The 19,210-nt window shown below is 43.2% G+C and overlaps 1 protein-coding gene across 1 annotated transcript; it reads left to right on the top strand.

Annotated features, from left to right (window-relative positions):
- Positions 1 to 266: 266 nt before the first annotated feature.
- LOC124112105 (polypeptide N-acetylgalactosaminyltransferase 13-like) lies at positions 267 to 17,978 on the top strand. The gene is made up of 11 exons (XM_046472067.2): positions 267 to 844; positions 1,048 to 1,201; positions 1,851 to 2,017; positions 2,423 to 2,587; positions 6,635 to 6,845; positions 10,361 to 10,478; positions 13,425 to 13,616; positions 14,015 to 14,143; positions 14,488 to 14,583; positions 15,809 to 15,958; positions 16,292 to 17,978. Exons 1-11 carry the CDS (start codon positions 592 to 594, stop codon positions 16,430 to 16,432), a joined length of 1,776 nt encoding a protein of 591 aa, XP_046328023.2. The 5' UTR covers positions 267 to 591; the 3' UTR covers positions 16,433 to 17,978.
- Positions 17,979 to 19,210: the final 1,232 nt, after the last annotated feature.

The following is a 19,210-nucleotide window of genomic DNA, read 5'->3' as shown; positions in this document are numbered from 1 at the left end:
ACTGATACAGTCAGCGACCAGTCCACGTGGTAGGGGATTTACTGCAGTGCGTGACACGGTCATTGAGTTCTAGGGATCGGGATATCACTGTATGGTGAGTGAGTGAGCGTGTGAGTAAGGTTTTATGCCGCTTTTAGCAATATTCCAGCAATATCACGGCGGGGCCCAGACATGGGCTCACACGTTGTGCCCAGGTGGTGGATCGAACCGGGTCGTCGGTATGACGAGCGAACACTTAACCACCAGGCTACTCCACCGCCCTCGCTGTGTTGAGATGGGTACGCCCAATAATGTAACGCCGCGATTGGTGACGGTGGCAGCGAGCGGACGTTTTCAGCGTCAAATTACACATATTTAGAGGTTGTAACATTCGATATGCACAGATATTCAGCTGAAGTGTGTAGATGTATAATGTGCAAACACCATTTTCCACCTTGATTTTGTCCTCTGTTGAATGTAGGTATGATAACTATGTAAGTATTAACACAGTGACGTTACGGAAACAAACTGTCAGCACTGCCCGGGAACCTGTGATGACACCTGCCGACGTACAGCGGTAAGGTCGCCAATCGGATTGTCGCTGCGAAGAAGATGCCCCAGCGGTGCACCTTCTACTTCAAGGTGTTGTTCTTCATGGCCGCTCTGTGCTTCCTTGTATTGATACAAGTTGTCATCGTCAGTGAACATTATCCAAGTATTGAATCACACAACAATGTACATTACACTGCATCAGATACACTATATACAACTGTATCAGAGCCGAGTGACATTGAAGCAGCACTAGAGGCACTTGTGAGGGAGAAACTGGACGAACTGGAAGCACAACGCCCGTCTGACGCTCCCGGTAAGTGGTGGTCAATGACTTTTATAAAGCGACGCCAGATCTTAACGTACATGGAATTTAATATTTTGATATATTTAAAATTTGAGTTTTTATGAATGTTCGGTGCTACTGCTAGGGATGCGAATGAGAGAAGTACCTAATCCTTCACAGTGAAATCAATATTGGAGTTGAGCTTTAATTATAACTTCAACATTTGCCTCCAGGAGAACTGGGCAATGCGGTAACTATCAACCATTCAATGCTCACTGACGGACAGAGGGCGAAGATGGCGGAAGGATATGAGAAGCATGGTTTTAATGAATATGTCAGCGACATGATTTCCCTCCGCCGTCGAACACCGGACTTCCGGCCGAGCATGTACGTTGTCTCTACACTGCTGGTGAAGTACTGACATGGCGGCCAGGAGTGCCTCCATACAATTAACTCAACAGCGTGTGACTGTGTTCCCCACTGGCATTGTTCGTTTTCACCTGTGTCGGGGTGAAGGGAGAACCCTACTTAGGGACTGGTCATAATAAAGGGGTGGTGTGGGGGCGGGGTGGTGGTGTTGGGGTGAGATTCATCTTTGGACTGTATCATATATGCTGACCCCCCAAGTTTTGTCACATTTCTAACAAATAATGTTCAAATAAACAAATAAACAAATAAACAAATAACAAATAAATACATGTCCCATTCCATATCAAGTCTTATCTCTGTTCCTTACGGTGTCGTGGTCCTCTGAGTTGTCTGAGGAATCGTCATACAGTCTTCAGGGTTGTCTGCCTGCATCGTGCCACGATCCACATGTCGTGGGTTGTAAACTTCTTCCTGATTGTATAATCTTTGGTCAAAACCATATCCGTGCCCATGATTTCCACCAAAGTGACAAAAAGTCAAACATGAGCATCAGCCTGGGCTTCCCTCTCACATTCAGCTGATGCGTCGTCATGACAACTCCAGTACGAAATCTTACTGAAGAACGACGCGTATGTGATGATACTACCGCCATTTCTTCTCCCGACAGGTGCCGGGGGACAGTGTACCCAGACGACCTGCCTGCCACCAGCATCATCATCTGCTTCCACAACGAGGCTTGGTCCACTCTCATCAGGACAGTGTTCAGCGTCCTCGACAATACACCACAACATCTTTTACAAGAAGTCATCCTCGTGGACGATGCCTCTGACCACCGTAAGCCCATGTCAGACTTAGTTCATTGAAGTCAACACATGTTTCAAAAAACGGTGCTCGTTCGTTTAAACGTCTCACCCCAGCAACTTTCCATGCGTCGGGGTATGATGATTCGCAGTCATCCTAGTTACGGAGCCTGACACCGATATTCATGTAGTCGGCTGTTACGTCCAGCATAGCTTGTTGCGGAGCTGTTCCAACTCGGCATCAACATGGGTCCAAACACGGACGTATGCTTTATGTATTCGTGGGCCAATAAAACAGGCAAATATGCTTTAAACTGTTATCGAAAAAAATAATTACTATTCCTTTACTGATTATAGGATGGATTGACTTGTATATATGTATATATGTGTGTGCATTGAATAGGATATTTTTTGGTCACTAATAATCTCCCGTCCCTAGCGTCACTGGGTTCCTCGCTGGAGGAGTACCTTCGCCCGCTGCCCAAGGTGAAGCTAGTGAGGGCCTCCTCTAGAGTGGGCTTGATAGGGGCCCGACTACTGGGCGTGGCTGCCGCTACTGCCCCCGTCCTCACCTTCCTTGACTCACACGTGGAGTGTATGAAAGGTAGGGGCATATAGTCGATTGTATGAAAGGTAGGGGCATATAGTCGAGTGTATGAAAGGTAGGGGCATATAGTCGATTGTATGAAAGGTCGGGACATGTAGTGGAGTGTCTGAAAGGTAGAGACATGTAGGCGAGTGTATGAAAGGTGGGGATATGTAGCGGTGTGTATGAAAGGAGGGGAAATGTAGCGGTGTGTATGAAAGGTGGGGATATGTTGTGGTGTGTATGAAAGGTGGGAATATGTAGTGGTGTGTATGAAAGGTGGGGATATGTAGTGGAGTGTACGAAAGGAGGGGAAATGTAGTGGAGTGTATGAAAGGTAGGGATATGTAGCGGTGCGTATGAAAGGAGGGGATATGTAGCGGTGCGTATGAAAGGTAGGGATATGTGGGCGAGTGTATGTAAGTTGGGGACATGTAGTTGTATGTATGAAAGGTGGAGATATGTAGTGGAGTGTATGAAAGGTGGGATATGTAGTGGTATGTATGAAAGATGGGATATGTAGTGGAGTGTATGAAAGGTGGGATATGTAGTGGTATGTATGAAAGGTAGGGATATGTAGTGGAGTGTATGAAAGGTGGAGATATGTAGTGGTATGTATGAAAGGTAGGGATATGTAGCGGAGTGTATGAAAGGTAGGGATATGTGGGCGAGTGTATGTAAGTTGGGGACATGTAGTTGTATGTATGAAAGATGGGATATGTAGTGGAGTGTATGAAAGGTGGGATATGTAGTGGTATGTATGAAAGATGGGATATGTAGTGGAGTGTATGAAAGGTGGAGATTTGTAGTGGTATGTATGAAAGGTAGGGATATGTAGCGGTGTGTATGAAAGGTAGGGATATGTGGGCGAGTGTATGTAAGTTGGGGACATGTAGTTGTATGTATGAAAGTCGGGATATGTAGTGGAGTGTATGAAAGGTGGAGATATGTAGTGGTATGTATGAAAGGTAGGGATATGTAGCGGTGTGTATGAAAGGTAGGGATATGTGGGCGAGTGTATGAAAGGAGGGGAAATGTGTTTGAGTGTATGAAAGGAGGGGAAATGTAATGGTGTGTATGAAAGGAGGGGAAATGTAGTGGAGTGTATGAAAGGTGGGGATATGTAGTGGTGTGTATGAAAGGTAGGGATATATAGGCGAGTGTATGTCAGTTCGGGACATGTAGTGGTATGTATGAAAGGTGGGATATGTAGTGGAATGTATGAAAGGTGGGGACATATAGTGGTATGTATGAAAGGTGGGGACATGTAGTGGTATGTATGAAAGGTGGAGATATGTAGTTGTGTGTATGAAAGGTAGGGATATGTAGTGGATTGTATGAAAGGAGGGGACAGGTAGTGGTGTGTATGAAAGGAGGGGAAATGTAATGGTGTGTATGAAAGGAGGGGAAATGTAATGGTGTGTATGAAAGGAGGGGTAATGTATTTGTGTTTTTGAAAGGAGGGGAAATGAAGTGGAGTGTATGAAAGGTGGGGATATGTAGTGGTGTGTATGAAAGGTAGGGATATATAGGCGAGTGTATGTCAGTTCGGGACATGTAGTGGTATGTATGAAAGGTGGGATATGTAGTGGAATGTATGAAAGGTGGGGACATATAGTGGTATGTATGAAAGGTGGGGACATGTAGTGGTATGTATGAAAGGTGGAGATATGTAGTTGTGTGTATGAAAGGTAGGGATATGTAGTGGATTGTATGAAAGGAGGGGACAGGTAGTGGTGTGTATGAAAGGAGGGGAAATGTAATGGTGTGTATGAAAGGAGGGGAAATGTAATGGTGTGTATGAAAGGAGGGGTAATGTATTTGTGTTTTTGAAAGGAGGGGAAATGAAGTGGAGTGTATGAAAGGAGGGGATATGTAGTGGTGTGTATGAAAGGTGGGGATATGTAGTGTTGTGTATGAAAGGAGGGGAAATGTAGTGGAGTGTATGAAAGGAGGGGAAATGTGTTTGAGTGTATGAAAGGAGGGGAAATGTAATGGTGTGTATGAAAGGAGGGGAAATGTAGTGGAGTGTATGAAAGGTGGGGATATGTAGTGGTGTGTATGAAAGGTAGGGATATATAGGCGAGTGTATGTCAGTTCGGGACATGTAGTGGAATGTATGAAAGGTGGGATATGTAGTGGAATGTATGAAAGGTGGGGACATATAGTGGTATGTATGAAAGGTGGGGACATGTAGTGGTATGTATGAAAGGTGGGAATATGTAGCGGTATGTATGAAAGGAGGGGAAATGTAATGGTGTGTATGAAAGGAGGGGTAATGTATTTGTGTGTATGAAAGGAGGGGAAATGTAATGGTGTGTATGAAAGGAGGGGAAATGTAATGGTGTGTATGAAAGGAGGGGTAATGTATTTGTGTTTTTGAAAGGAGGGGAAATGAAGTGGAGTGTATGAAAGGAGGGGATATGTAGTGGTGGGGATATGTAGTGTTGTGTATGAAAGGAGGGGAAATGTAGTGGAGTGTATGAAATGAGGGGAAATATAGTGGTGTGTATGAAAGGAGGGGAAATGTAGTGGAGGTTATGAAAGGAGGGGAAATATAGTGGTGTGTATGATAGGAGGGGAAATGTAGTGGAGTATGAAAGGTGGGGAAATGTAGTGGTGTGTATGAAAGGAGGGGAAATGTAGTGGTGTGTATGAAAGGAGGTGGAATGTATTTGTGTGTATGAAAGGAGGGGAAATGTAGTGGTGTGAATGAAAGGAGGGGACAGGTGGTGTGTATGAAAGGAGGGGAAATGTAGTGGTGTGTATGAAAGGAGGGGAAATGTATTGGTGTGTAGGAAAGGAGGGGATATGTAGTGGAGTGTATGAAAGGAGGGGAAATGTAGTGGTGTGTATGAAAGGAGGGGAAATGTAGTGGTGTGTATGAAAGGAGGGGACAGGTAGTGGAGTGTATGAAAGGAGGGGAAATGTAGTGGTGTGTATGAAAGGAGGGGACAGGTAGTGGTGCGTATGAAAGGAGGGGATATGTAGTGGTGTGTATGAAAGGAGGGGATATGTAGTGGATTGTATGAAAGGAGGGGAAATGTGTTTGTGTGTATGAAAGGAGGGGAAATGTATTTGTGTGTATGAGAGGAGGGGAAATGTAGTGGAGTGTATGAAATGAGGGGAAATGTAGTGAATTTATGAAAGGAGGGGTAATGTAGTGGTGTGTATGAAAAGAGGGGAAATGTAGTGGTGTGTATGAAAGGAGGGAAAATGTAGTGGTGTGTATGAAAGGAGGGAAAATGTAGTGGTGTGTATGAAAGGAGGGAAAATGTAGTTTTGTGTATGAAAGGAGGGAAAATGTAGTGGTGTGTATGAAAGGTGGGGATATGTAGTGGTGTGTATGAAAGGAGGGAAAATGTAGTGGAGTGTATGAAAGGAGGGAAAATGTAGTTTTGTGTATGAAAGGAGGGAAAATGTAGTGGTGTGTATGAAAGGAGGGAAAATGTAGTGGAGTGTATGAAAGGAGGGAAAATGTAGTTTTGTGTATGAAAGGAGGGAAAATGTAGTGGTGTGTATGAAAGGTGGGGATATGTAGTGGAGTGTATGAAAGGAGGGGAAATGTAGTGGTGTGTATGAAAGGAGGGGATATGTAGTGGTGTGTATGAAAGGAGGGGATATGTAGTGGAGTGTATGAAAGGAGGGGATATGTAGTGGTGTGTATGAAAGGAGTGGAAATGTAGTGGTGTGTATGAAAGGAGGGGATATGTAGTTTCTTGTTTGAAAGGAAGGGACATTCAGGAAGATATAGGTCTTAGTTCGTCGAATCAAACGTGGCGTGTATGCAAGGAAGAAATAATTGCGTTAAATGGACTTTAACTCTTATCTTAATACAGTGAGATTGAGAAGACATGTCTAACGTCCTGTGTCGATTCATGGTATAATTTCATAAGAAATAAGGTATTGAAAGAATGTTGAAATAAAGGGGCACATGATAATTCCGACACTCATTGGTCGGCCCTTCGTTGGTCGTTGATATGTGATATTGCTATTTGACGGAAAAACCGACATGGTGACTGAGGTATACTATCCAGATTTGACAACTGCTGTTATCGTGATCAGATTGGCTGCAACCGATGTTGAGCCGTCTTCGAGTCAGCGACCACCATGTCACATACCCAATTGTCCACATCATCAACTACGTGGACTTCAGCATCGAGGAGGTACAGATTGGAACAAGAGGTTTGTTTCACTGGATGGATCTGAGTTACTTCCCTTACAGAGCTCCTGGTCACGTCCTGAGCAGCAGACTTAGTGCAGCGGATCCTATCAGGTATGTACAACACAGGGACAGTGGACGTGTTGCAGTTGACCTCAACAGGTATATACAACACAGGGACAGTGGACGTGGTACAGTTGACCTCAACAGGTATATACAACACAGGGACAGTGGACGTAGTACAGCTGACCTCAACAGGTATATACAACACAGGGACAGTGGACGTGGTGCAGTTGACCTCAACAGGTATATACAACACAGGGACAGTGGACGTGGTACAGCTGACCTCAACAGGTATATACAACACAGGGACAGTGGACGTAGTACAGCTGACCTCAACAGGTATATACAACACAGGGACAGTGGACGTGGTACAGTTGACCTCAACAGGTATATACAACACAGGGACAGTGGACGTGGTGCAGTTGACCTCAACAGGTATATACAACACAGGGACAGTGGACGTAGTACAGCTGACCTCAACAGGTATATACAACACAGGGACAGTGGACGTGGTACAGCTGACCTCAACAGGTATATACAACACAGGGACAGTGGACGTGGTACAGTTGACCTCAACAGGTATATACAACACAGGGAAAGTGGACGTGGTGCAGTTGACCTCAACAGGTATATACAACACAGGGACAGTGGACGTGGTGCAGCTGACCTCAACAGGTATTTACAACACAGGGACAGTGGACGTGGTGCAGTTGACCTCAACAGGTATATACAACACAGGGACAGTGGACGTGGTGCAGTTGACCTCAACAGGTATATACAACACAGGGACAGTGGACGTGGTACAGTTGACCTCAACAGGTATTTACAACACAGGGACAGTGGACGTGGTGCAGTTGACCTCAACAGGTATATACAACACAGGGACAGTGGACGTGGTACAGCTGACCTCAACAGGTATTTACAACACAGGGACAGTGGACGTAGTACAGCTGACCTCAACAGGTATATACAACACAGGGACAGTGGACATGGTACAGTTGACCTCAACAGGTATTTACAACACAGGGACAGTGGACGTGGTACAGTTGACCTCAACAGGTATATACAACACAGGGACAGTGGACGTAGTACAGCTGACCTCAACAGGTATATACAACACAGGGACAGTGGACGTGGTGCAGTTGACCTCAACAGGTATATACAACACAGGGACAGTGGACGTGGTACAGCTGACCTCAACAGGTATATACAACACAGGGACAGTGGACGTAGTACAGCTGACCTCAACAGGTATATACAACACAGGGACAGTGGACGTGGTACAGTTGACCTCAACAGGTATATACAACACAGGGACAGTGGACGTGGTGCAGTTGACCTCTACAGGTATATACAACACAGGGACAGTGGACGTAGTACAGCTGACCTCAACAGGTATATACAACACAGGGACAGTGGACGTGGTACAGCTGACCTCAACAGGTATATACAACACAGGGACAGTGGACGTGGTGCAGCTGACCTCAACAGGTATTTACAACACAGGGACAGTGGACGTGGTGCAGTTGACCTCAACAGGTATGTACAACACAGGGACAGTGGACGTGGTGCAGTTGACCTCAACAGGTATATACAACACAGGGACAGTGGACGTGGTACAGTTGACCTCAACAGGTATTTACAACACAGGGACAGTGGACGTGGTGCAGTTGACCTCAACAGGTATATACAACACAGGGACAGTGGACGTGGTACAGCTGACCTCAACAGGTATTTACAACACAGGGACAGTGGACGTAGTACAGCTGACCTCAACAGGTATATACAACACAGGGACAGTGGACATGGTACAGTTGACCTCAACAGGTATTTACAACACAGGGACAGTGGACGTGGTACAGTTGACCTCAACAGGTATATACAACACAGGGACAGTGGACGTAGTACAGCTGACCTCAACAGGTATATACAACACAGGGACAGTGGACGTGGTGCAGTTGACCTCAACAGGTATATACAACACAGGGACAGTGGACGTGGTACAGCTGACCTCAACAGGTATATACAACACAGGGACAGTGGACGTAGTACAGCTGACCTCAACAGGTATATACAACACAGGGACAGTGGACGTGGTACAGTTGACCTCAACAGGTATATACAACACAGGGACAGTGGACGTGGTGCAGTTGACCTCAACAGGTATATACAACACAGGGACAGTGGACGTAGTACAGCTGACCTCAACAGGTATATACAACACAGGGACAGTGGACGTGGTACAGCTGACCTCAACAGGTATATACAACACAGGGACAGTGGACGTGGTACAGTTGACCTCAACAGGTATATACAACACAGGGAAAGTGGACGTGGTGCAGTTGACCTCAACAGGTATATACAACACAGGGACAGTGGACGTGGTGCAGCTGACCTCAACAGGTATTTACAACACAGGGACAGTGGACGTGGTACAGTTGACCTCAACAGGTATATACAACACAGGGACAGTGGACGTGGTGCAGTTGACCTCAACAGGTATATACAACACAGGGACAGTGGACGTGGTACAGCTGACCTTAACAGGTATTTACAACACAGGGACAGTGGACGTAGTACAGCTGACCTCAACAGGTATATACAACACAGGGACAGTGGACATGGTACAGTTGACCTCAACAGGTATTTACAACACAGGGACAGTGGACGTGGTACAGTTGACCTCAACAGGTATATACAACACAGGGACAGTGGACGTGGTACAGCTGACCTCAACAGGTATTTACAACACAGGGACAGTGGACGTGGTACAGCTGACCTCAACAGGTATATACAACACAGGGACAGTGGACGTGGTACAGCTGACATCAACAGGTATATACAACACAGGGACAGTGGACGTGGTACAGCTGACCTCAACAGGTATATACAACACAGGGACAGTGGACGTAGTACAGCTGACCTCAACAGGTATATACAACACAGGGACAGTGGACGTGGTACAGCTGACCTCAACAGGTATTTACAACACAGGGACAGTGGACGTGGTACAGCTGACCTCAACAGGTATTTACAACACAGGGACAGTGGACGTGGTACAGCTGACCTCAACAGGTATTTACAACACAGGGACAGTGGACGTAGTACAGCTGACCTCAACAGGTATATACAACACAGGGACAGTGGACGTAGTACAGCTGACCTCAACAGGTATGTACAACACAGGGACAGTGGACGTAGTACAGTTGTCCTCACCAGATATATACAACGCGAAAAGCGGATGTGGTGCAAATTACTCCATGAGATATACACATAGATACACTCCATAGATGAATAATTCCATCTCGGCTCAATAATCATCATACATATGAAGACAACTTAGAAAAAAATTTCTAATGGATCTGAGTTACTTCCCTTTCAGGTAAAATAGTCAAATCGACCTCCTGTCAGAAAAAAACACGTGGCAAAATGTTGCCTGCATTTAGAGTCTTGAGTGAAGACAATTAAAATTATTGCCGTCAGTACGCGATGATTATTAATGATTCCTCATGTCTTCTCTCGATCTCAGCCTCATGACCCTGACATATTTGATGTTGAATTTCCAGATCCGCCACAATGCCTGGTGGAATCTTCTCCATGAGCAGACGATACTTCGATCAGCTAGGAGGCTACGACTCGGGCCTCAAGACCTGGGGCAGCGAAAACACAGAACTTTCGTTTAAGGTACATAGATGTTTCATGTTCGAAACATGAATAGTAATATGTTTTGATTGAACTTCTTATTGGGCAGGTTTATGTTCAGCTGGAATTTGTTCGCCATGTTTGGTTTTGAAACCATCAAGTGTTTAGGCGCCTGAGAGATGTATTACAGCAAGGAAAGTATCAGCCCTTGTTTGATGCTGGCTAGAAATGAAACAAACACGATGTTTTTCGGTTATTCGGCTGCTATGTATTTGGTACGGGTATTTTAGGTGCTGTTTGCTAACGTTATGGCGACTTATGTATTATATCAAGGTCATGTCAGAAGGTAACCCGTCATAAGGTTTGTTGAAGCATTTTCTGTAAGTCAATGACCCTTTGCACACATGTCCCTTAGGCCGGGCCGTATTCTGATGGTACACTGAACGGCAAAAGAAACGTCATGTGGATGTATCATATAAATATCTTTATTTTCAAATGCTTATATATGTAAGTAAAGACATCGGAGAAAGTCTGGAGGTAAACTGGTGCCTTTTGATAGTTTGGGATTTTGAAAAAAATATGTTTCGAGTTTCCTTGCCAACAACTTTGACTTAGACTGAAAAATTGCGGTGGTGCTCGTTTCCGGAGCAGATCATGAAAACCGTACAATATTTCTTCACCAAACTTGGCACATAAATAGGTCTGGAGGTAAACTGCTGCCTTTTGATAGTTTGGGATTTTGAAAAAAAATGTATACTTCAAGTTTCCCTGGCAACGACTTTGACTTGGTACAGATCTTGAAAACCGTACCATATTTCTTCACCAAACTTGGCATATAATTAGGTCTAGTGGTAAACTGGTGTCTGTTAAGTTTTTTTAGTATTTTCAGAAGTGACGTTTCTTTTGCCTTTCAGTGTAGTTGTGCGGCAGCATGTCCCGTATCTCTCCAGCAGCCATTTGCATGCCGTGGTTATTATCCCTCGATACGAAGTTTGGGAGTTTTTGCGAATGTTTCCTTAGCAAGAGCATAACTCGGAAACCGTTTAAACATTCTACAAAAATATATACGCAGGGTTGTCCGAGAACGGTTCCCATAAATACCTAATTGAGATGTATACCACTTGACAAAGGAACTTGGACAAGGTATATGGTTAATTATTGTGAAAACACAATTTACAAGTGGAACCCGAACCAGCATACTTCATCACAGTGCATGGTGGTAACATGCAATACAACTGAAACTTGAAGATTTCTTTAATGTGCGGACAATGACTCAATTCATTCACTCTCAAACTCACTGTCTTGGAGCTACACTAGAGTTGTTGTTTACTGATCATGCCAGTGCTGTAGCATTCCGGACTCCAGTCGTCTACTCAGATCATCAGATGATAAATGCTGTACTTCTCAGTATATCTCATGGTGACCCTTGCTCTCAATGATCTCTAAGTAAAGTAAGTAAACTCCCTTACTTCTCTGATTTTTGTTTAAGTAATAACACAACTCATTACAAATACAGTTACGTATTCAATCATAAACTGCAGATGGCAAAACAACACCAGTAATAACTTTTTTAGTGCTGCAATTAGGCCATTTACAAAAAAGGTCCAGTGAAAATAGTTCACAGGAGCTAATGCATTCCACACAACCGGACATGGCGGGGGATATGAGTATTTCATGCTTGTTGAGTTTAGTTTATCTTATGGATGACAAATGATGACAAACTCATCAAAGCAATTCCTGATATTTTTTTCAATAATTAACATGTACCATACACTTTGTATTTTAGATTTAATCTTTCTCATCTACCGAACGTCAGATTCACTCCCAGAGCCATACTCTGGAGAAATTATAGAAACTAAACAATACCATAGATTGTGTTTGATGTGGACTATACTTTGGTACTATTGAAACTGTTTGCAGTAGGTGTGGATGTGTAACAGTACTATTGCGCGTGTTTGTTGCAGATGTAGATGCGATACAATACTATTGCGTGTGTTGTAGGTGTGGATATGTAACGGTACTGTTGTACTACTGCGTGCGTTGTAGGTGTTGATATTTAACTGTACTATTGCGTGTGTTTGTTGTAGGTGTGGATATGTAACAGTACTATTGAGTGTGTTTGCTGTAGGTGTGGATATGTAACAGTACTATTGGGTGTGTTTGTTGTAGGTGTGGATGTGTAACAGTACTATTGAGTGTGTTTGTTGGAGGTGTGGATGTGTAACAGTACTATTGAGTGTGTTTGTTGTAGGTGTGGATGTGTAACAGTACTATTGAGTGTGTTTGCTGTAGGTGTGGATGTGTAACAGTACTATTGAGTGTGTTTGCTGTAAGTGTGGATGTGTAACAGTACTTTTGGGTGTGTATGTGTAGGTGTGGATGTGTAACAGTACTATTGAGTGTGTTTGTTGAAGGTGTGGGTGTGTAACAGTACTATTGAGTGTGTTTGCTGTAGGTGTGGATGTGTAACAGTACTATTGGGTGTGTTTGTTGTAAGTGTGGATGTGTAACAGTACTATTGAGTGTGTTTGCTGTAGGTGTGGATGTGTAACAGTACTATTGAGTGTGTTTGCTGTATGTGTGGATGTGTAACAGTACTATTGAGTGTGTTTGCTGTAGGTGTGGATATGTAACAGTACTATTGTGTGTGTTTGTTGTAGGTGTGGATATGTAACAGTACTATTGAGTGTGTTTGCTGTAGGTGTGGATGTGTAACAGTACTATTGAGTGTGTTTGTTGTAGGTATGGATGTGAAACAGTACTATTGAGTGTGTTTGCTGTAGGTGTGGATGTGTAACAGTACTATTGTGTGTGTTTGTTGTAGGTGTGGATGTGTAACAGTACTATTGATTGTGTTTGTTGTAGGTGTGGATGTGTAACAGTACTATTGGGTGTGTTTGTTGTAGGTGTGGATGTGTAACCTTACTATTGAGTGTGTTTGCTGTAGGTGTGGATGTGTAACCTTACTATTGCGTGTGTTTGTTGTAGGTGTGGATGTGTAACGGTTCCATCGAGGTTTTGCCATGCTCAGGCATTGCGCATGTCTTCAGACACATCAATCCAAACCTGGACCACAACTTCTATGACACCATCACGAGGAACGCAATGAGGGTAGCCCACGTTTGGATGGACCAGTATAAATACTTTTTTTTCAACAATTTCATCGAAGATAATCAAATGGTGAGCGTCTTAGGATGTCCATGTATATTAGCATATGTCTCACTATAACGGCTATATTTTATGTTAACGCCGTGATATAACTGGAAAACTGTTAAAAGCGGCGTGAATGCTAACTCACTCAGTCACCCACTCACTATTTTATGTTAACCTGAAGCATGCAGGAGGTAAGGCTGTTACCAGGGTATATGTTCCTGGTCAAATACGTGAAGAGTCGTAAAATAATTGAAATCCTTCAACCTTTAAAAGTACGTTGGCCGCTTCCCTTTGTTCTGTAGCATAAAAAATCTATACCAATCGGAAATCCTATTGACCATCATGTATCAGCGTTAGTAATTACCTGACGTTAACTGAATTAACAATGCCTAGGATCCTGATCATACCTCACATTGTGCCTACAGCCACACTTTGGAGATGTTTCTGACAGAGTATCGCTACGTGAAAGTTTGAAGTGTCACGACTTTGACTGGTACATGCACAACGTGGCCACAGATCTGCATGCTCCCACTGATGCTCTCCATGTGCAGGAGGTACTGTATAGAGTGCGTGTACTGTACCGTCCTATTTCCATAATAATACATAGGCTTACCTCTTTGTGTTCTAAAGGTGCTCGGGTCAGTTGAGCAGGCTAGTGGTTAAAACGTTCGCTCGTCACGCTGAAGGCCTGGGTTCGATTCACCACTTGCGTACAATGTATGAAGGGCAAATCCTGGCGTAAAACAATACTCACTCACTCACATCATGATAGGCCACGACAGGTCCTAGTCACAGCATAGTCTCTAACGGCGCATGTAACAATGCATGTAACAATCTCACTGCCTATGTTACCCGTGAGATGTGTGATACATGTGTAGAAATACAATTTGTCTTTCAGATACGCCATAAACGAAAAAGTAATGTTTGCCTTGCACATTCCTTTACCAAGCCGGAAATCCTGGTCGGGGTCTGCGAGGGATTCATGAGACACCAGGTATTATTCACTTCAGAAGGTGTAGTAATGTGCGTTGCCCTTCAGAAGGTGTAGCAATTAGCGTAAGTGCGTTGCCCTTCAGAAGGTGTAGCAATTAGGGTATGTACCTTGCTCTTTAGAAGGTGTAGTAATTAACGTATGTACCTTGCTCTTCAGAAGGTGTAGTAATTAGCGTAAGTGCATTTCCCTTCAGAAGGTGTAGTAATAAGCGTAAGTGCGTTTCCCTTCAGAAGGTGTAGTAATTAGCGTATGTACCTTGCCCTTTTAGAAGGTGTAGTAATTAGGGTATGTACCTTGCTCATTAGAAGGTGTAGTAATTAGCGTAAGTGCATTTTCCTTCAGAAGGTGTAGTAATTATCGTATGTACATTGCTCTTCAGAAGGTGTAGTGATTAGCGTAAGTGCCTTGCCCTTTCAGAAGGTGTAGTAATTAGCGTATGTACCTTGCTCTTCAGAAGATGTAGTAATTAGCGTAAGTGCGTTTTCCTTCAGAAGGTGTAGTAATTAGCGTATGTACCTTGCTCTTTAGAAGATGTAGTAATTAGCGTAAGTGCATTTCCCTTCAGAAGATGTAGCAATTAGGGTATATACCTTGCTCTAAAGAAGGTGTAGTAATTAGGGTAAGTGTGTTTCCCTTCAGAAGGTGTAGTAATTATCGTATGTACCTTGCTCTCCAGAAGGTGTAGTAATTAGGGTATGTACCTGGCTCTTTAGAAGGTGTAGTAATTAGGGTATGTATCTTGCTCTTCAGAAGGGGTAGTAATTAGGGTATGTACCTTGATCTTTAGAAGGTGTAGTAATTAGTGTAAGTGCGTTTTCCTTCAGAAGGTGTAGTTATTATCGTATGTACCTTGCTGTTCAGAAGGTGTAGTAATTAGGGTATGTACCTTGCCCTTTTAGAAGGTGTAGTAATTAGGGTATGTACCTTGCTCTTTAGAAGGTGTTGTAGTAATTAGCGTAAGTGCGTTTCCCTTCAGAAGTTGCAGTAATTAGCGTATGTGCGTTGTCGTTCAGAAAGTGTAGTAATTAGAGTATGTGCGTATGTGCGTATGTGCGTATGTGCGTATGTGCGTTTCCCTTCAAAATGTGTGATGCATGACGTACGTGTGTTGTCGTGTAGAAGAGGGTGCGCATTTGGCGTATGTGCGTTGCTTTTCAGGGGAAGTGGTAATTGGCGAATGTGCGTTGTCCTTCACTAGTTGTTGATACAAAACGTTGTCCTTCAGAAAGTATGGTACATGGAGGATGCTGGTCGACTGCTTGGCGAAGTCTTGAACGGCAATCAGACGTGGTCCTGTCTGACATTGAAAGACGACATGGTGACGTCAGAGGCGTGTTTGAAAGGACTGAAGCGACAACAGTGGCAATACACCCCGGTATGTAATGTGACCATTGTAACTACATCAAAATAATAAGCTGAATTCTCACAGATATAGGATGTTTTCCATCAGTGGGGAGGTATGGTGTAACACAGCTCTGAGCAAAATATTGCCACTGTATCTCGTCTGGAGACACGAATAATTACCTTCACACAGCGTTACAATTATTTCATGCGTAGCCATTGATACTACTTCACTGTACTTGTGTGACGTCTATGGTTAGAGGAGGAAGTATAGGAGTATGCTTTCCATCCGCAGCTTTCTCTAACTTATGTTTTTTTTCTGAATGGCTCTAGGAATAATAACACGTTGCCTCTTTGTTTTGTGAAGGCGATGACAATACGCCACGTTGAGGTGGACAAGTGTGTCACCTTGGAGGACAGAGATACACTCTCCTTGCATACATGCACACAAGGAAGTTCTCAAGTCTGGGAAATGAAGACGTTTGTCCATCAAGCATTCGGAAAATAATACTGTTTAATTATCTCGAAGAACTATACCGGCAACAAGACACTCACACACAAGTCAATCAGATACTGAACATGGCAAGTGCTGAAGCTGGCCTGTACACAGAATTGGATACATTACTCAAATCCGATTCTACCCATGCATTATTGGTGAATTGTCGATACATATACCTCGCATATGCACAGACGATTGTATGCAAATAGTTACACCATCACCCCGGGATAGCACAAGGTACTGCATAAGAAAGTACACTTCCCCAATCGAAGGGTCCTCTGTGGGAATTCATCTGAGCGTGAAAATCTGCATAAGACGTCACTATATTTTTCTCCATCTCATTAGGCAGTCTGACAAATGGCTTTGACAGTTCACCCCAGTTTTATGCAATCGTAGAGCTACTACATCTTCTTTAACAAAGGTAGCCCTACCATGGCTCCTGCTACTGATTGACGAGATACTGGGCTGAGACTACTGCAATCAGAAATGTCACTGAACAACGAGTAAGTCAATCATCAACTCCACTTAGTGTAATAAGTTCAGCCATACTCAACATCAAATGTTACTGTGATCATATCAGTTAACTGATAACTGTGTATATGTTATAACTATGATGATATTGACATTCTGTCTTTACCAAGTGATCAATATTCCAATTATGTAACAATAAACTGTTTATCATGACATTGTAACTTGAGGTATAAGTTCCCTTTCAAATTCCAGCATTCAAACTGCTGTAATCGCTTAAAAATTAAAATTTCAAACATATTTTGAAAGCATATTGGGTTCATCTTAAACCCAACTAAACACCACAACAGTTGAAATCTTCAAAGTAAAGCAGAATACGTTTGCATGATCTGTCTCCAACAGAATCCCTCAATGATGACTAACACCACTGTCATAGTGACGACTACACAGATCTTGTCATTTGTTTCAGTTGATTCAGGTGGTGGCATTTGGAGGCTGTGGTACAATAACAAAACTCTTTAAAAGGACATTATAATAGCCTCATTTGGCCAACTGGAAATGGGAAATGATCAAGTTACTGAAAACTGAAAAAAAAGTTGGTTTTAAAATTAACAGACATTTTCAAAGGTCTGACAACTAACCTGTTTTCTATCTTACACTTACAAATGTTGGACTGGTATCACTAGCATATTAAAGTACGGAATTATAAGTAAAATGAACGGAAAACGTAAATTCTTCAAACTTGAAGAGAAAATATGTCTATGAGCAAGTATGTGACCCACGGTGAACGTTCAAACTTGCATGCGTCAGTCAAAGACTTTATCATGTTCAAACATTACTAAAGATTTCATGAAAACTTCTCAAATACAGCCTTATCGACACATTGTAGACCAGAGGAATACATTCAGTGTTCAATTCCCAACCATGTCAGTGTTGAAATGAATAAACACAACGGAGAGCTTCAAGTTAACATTTTCTGAAAGATTTCTTAAATTATGCATATAACATGGTCTCCTACCATGTCATGACCTTTGGAGGTGACTGTGAAAACATTGCGGATGAGGTACCAGGAATAATAAAAATATTTCCATGAACCATTGCTGCTGTCCTAGGTTTGTGTGTTCTGTATTTGGATGTCTATTGCCGAAAGCGAGCCAGCTGAACTTCGTCTAAACAGACAGTGCTACAAGCGAGACATCTACAGGAGGAAGGCAAGGGGTTCACAAACATTCTTGACAAAAAATGATACTTTTGATGTTAACAGATTATCATTAAGTAAATCCTGTCCCAACTATGCCCCAAGGTATGGCACATCGCGGTGCACGCCGGATCCCACTTTGTGGAAGGCTGACTCTAGTGGCTACGTGCGTAATCCTGTACTTGACGTTCACCAGGAACAAGTTAGTTCTGAACAATGATGGCTCCACGTGCAGACATATATCCTTAAGGTATGGGACACAGAAGCTCATGAAATACTGGCATGTTCTTAAAAAACACTCACTTTATTGTCTTTCACAATGGTTCTGTTGGGGCAGAGAAACAGCAATATCCTGTCCGCCGTTTTAGTTTGTCCACGCCTCTAAACATCGATGTTCGTATCGGCCCGGGGTTCAGTGACTTTATAGATCCTGCGTACACGTTGAGGTATTGTTCGTAAATTGAATATAACGCTATTCGGAAAATGTATATATAATACAGGGACGGGTGTCACTAAGGAAATAGCCCACTATCAAAGCCAAATAGCATTGTGTTTAAGAATTATTGTTGTGTTCATTGGGAAAAAGATACATTAACATAATATAACAATGAATGAATGAGTATGCACAAATACATTGTAACAGAGCCGTTCTAATGTCACATCACTCGGGGTGTTACATAGAGATTGTGACCAATAAGTGAAAAATTGGACAATGCTACCCGTGTTGTATCTCTGGTAATCACATGAACAAACACGTTTGTGATTCTTACCCTTGATGACCCTGAAAGTACAGAGTACATCTCGGTCATTGCATGCATACAATCACATGACTGAGAACTTCATCACACACCACAGTACACGCGGGACCGAGTCGATTCAAAAACAGAGTAAATTGTTGAAGTGTTTTAACTGTGAAAACCAACTTTTTTGACGGCCAAACCTCGTAAACGTTATCCCAAGCCTGTCTGAAAATGAACGATCACGTGCAACTTGTATGCTGTGAAACCGGAATTGCACTAAACGGTGTGGCTAGGCGTTTTGGTGTTCATCGTAACACCATGCAGGCATTCTGGGGTCAGTACCAACCGACTGAAAAAGCAGGAGCCAACCACGAGAAACGT

Source organism: Haliotis rufescens, unplaced genomic scaffold (genome assembly GCF_023055435.1).
Source record: "Haliotis rufescens isolate VD_foot unplaced genomic scaffold, xgHalRufe1.0.p SCAF_10, whole genome shotgun sequence".
NCBI classification, from domain to species: Eukaryota; Metazoa; Mollusca; class Gastropoda; order Lepetellida; family Haliotidae; genus Haliotis; species Haliotis rufescens.
The sequence above is the reverse complement of the archived record's forward strand: the minus strand, read 5'-3'. Positions and strand labels throughout refer to the sequence as shown.

Bases quoted from the DNA above. Each gene is read 5' to 3' on its own strand.
- LOC124112105 (XM_046472067.2), top strand. From the start codon at position 592: ATGCCCCAGCGGTGCACCTTCTACTTCAAGGTGTTGTTCTTCATGGCC. The intron at 2,018-2,422 runs GTAAGCCCATGT...TCCCGTCCCTAG, and splicing joins GGACGATGCCTCTGACCACC to CGTCACTGGGTTCCTCGCTG. The intron at 6,846-10,360 runs GTATGTACAACA...TTGAATTTCCAG, and splicing joins AGTGCAGCGGATCCTATCAG to ATCCGCCACAATGCCTGGTG.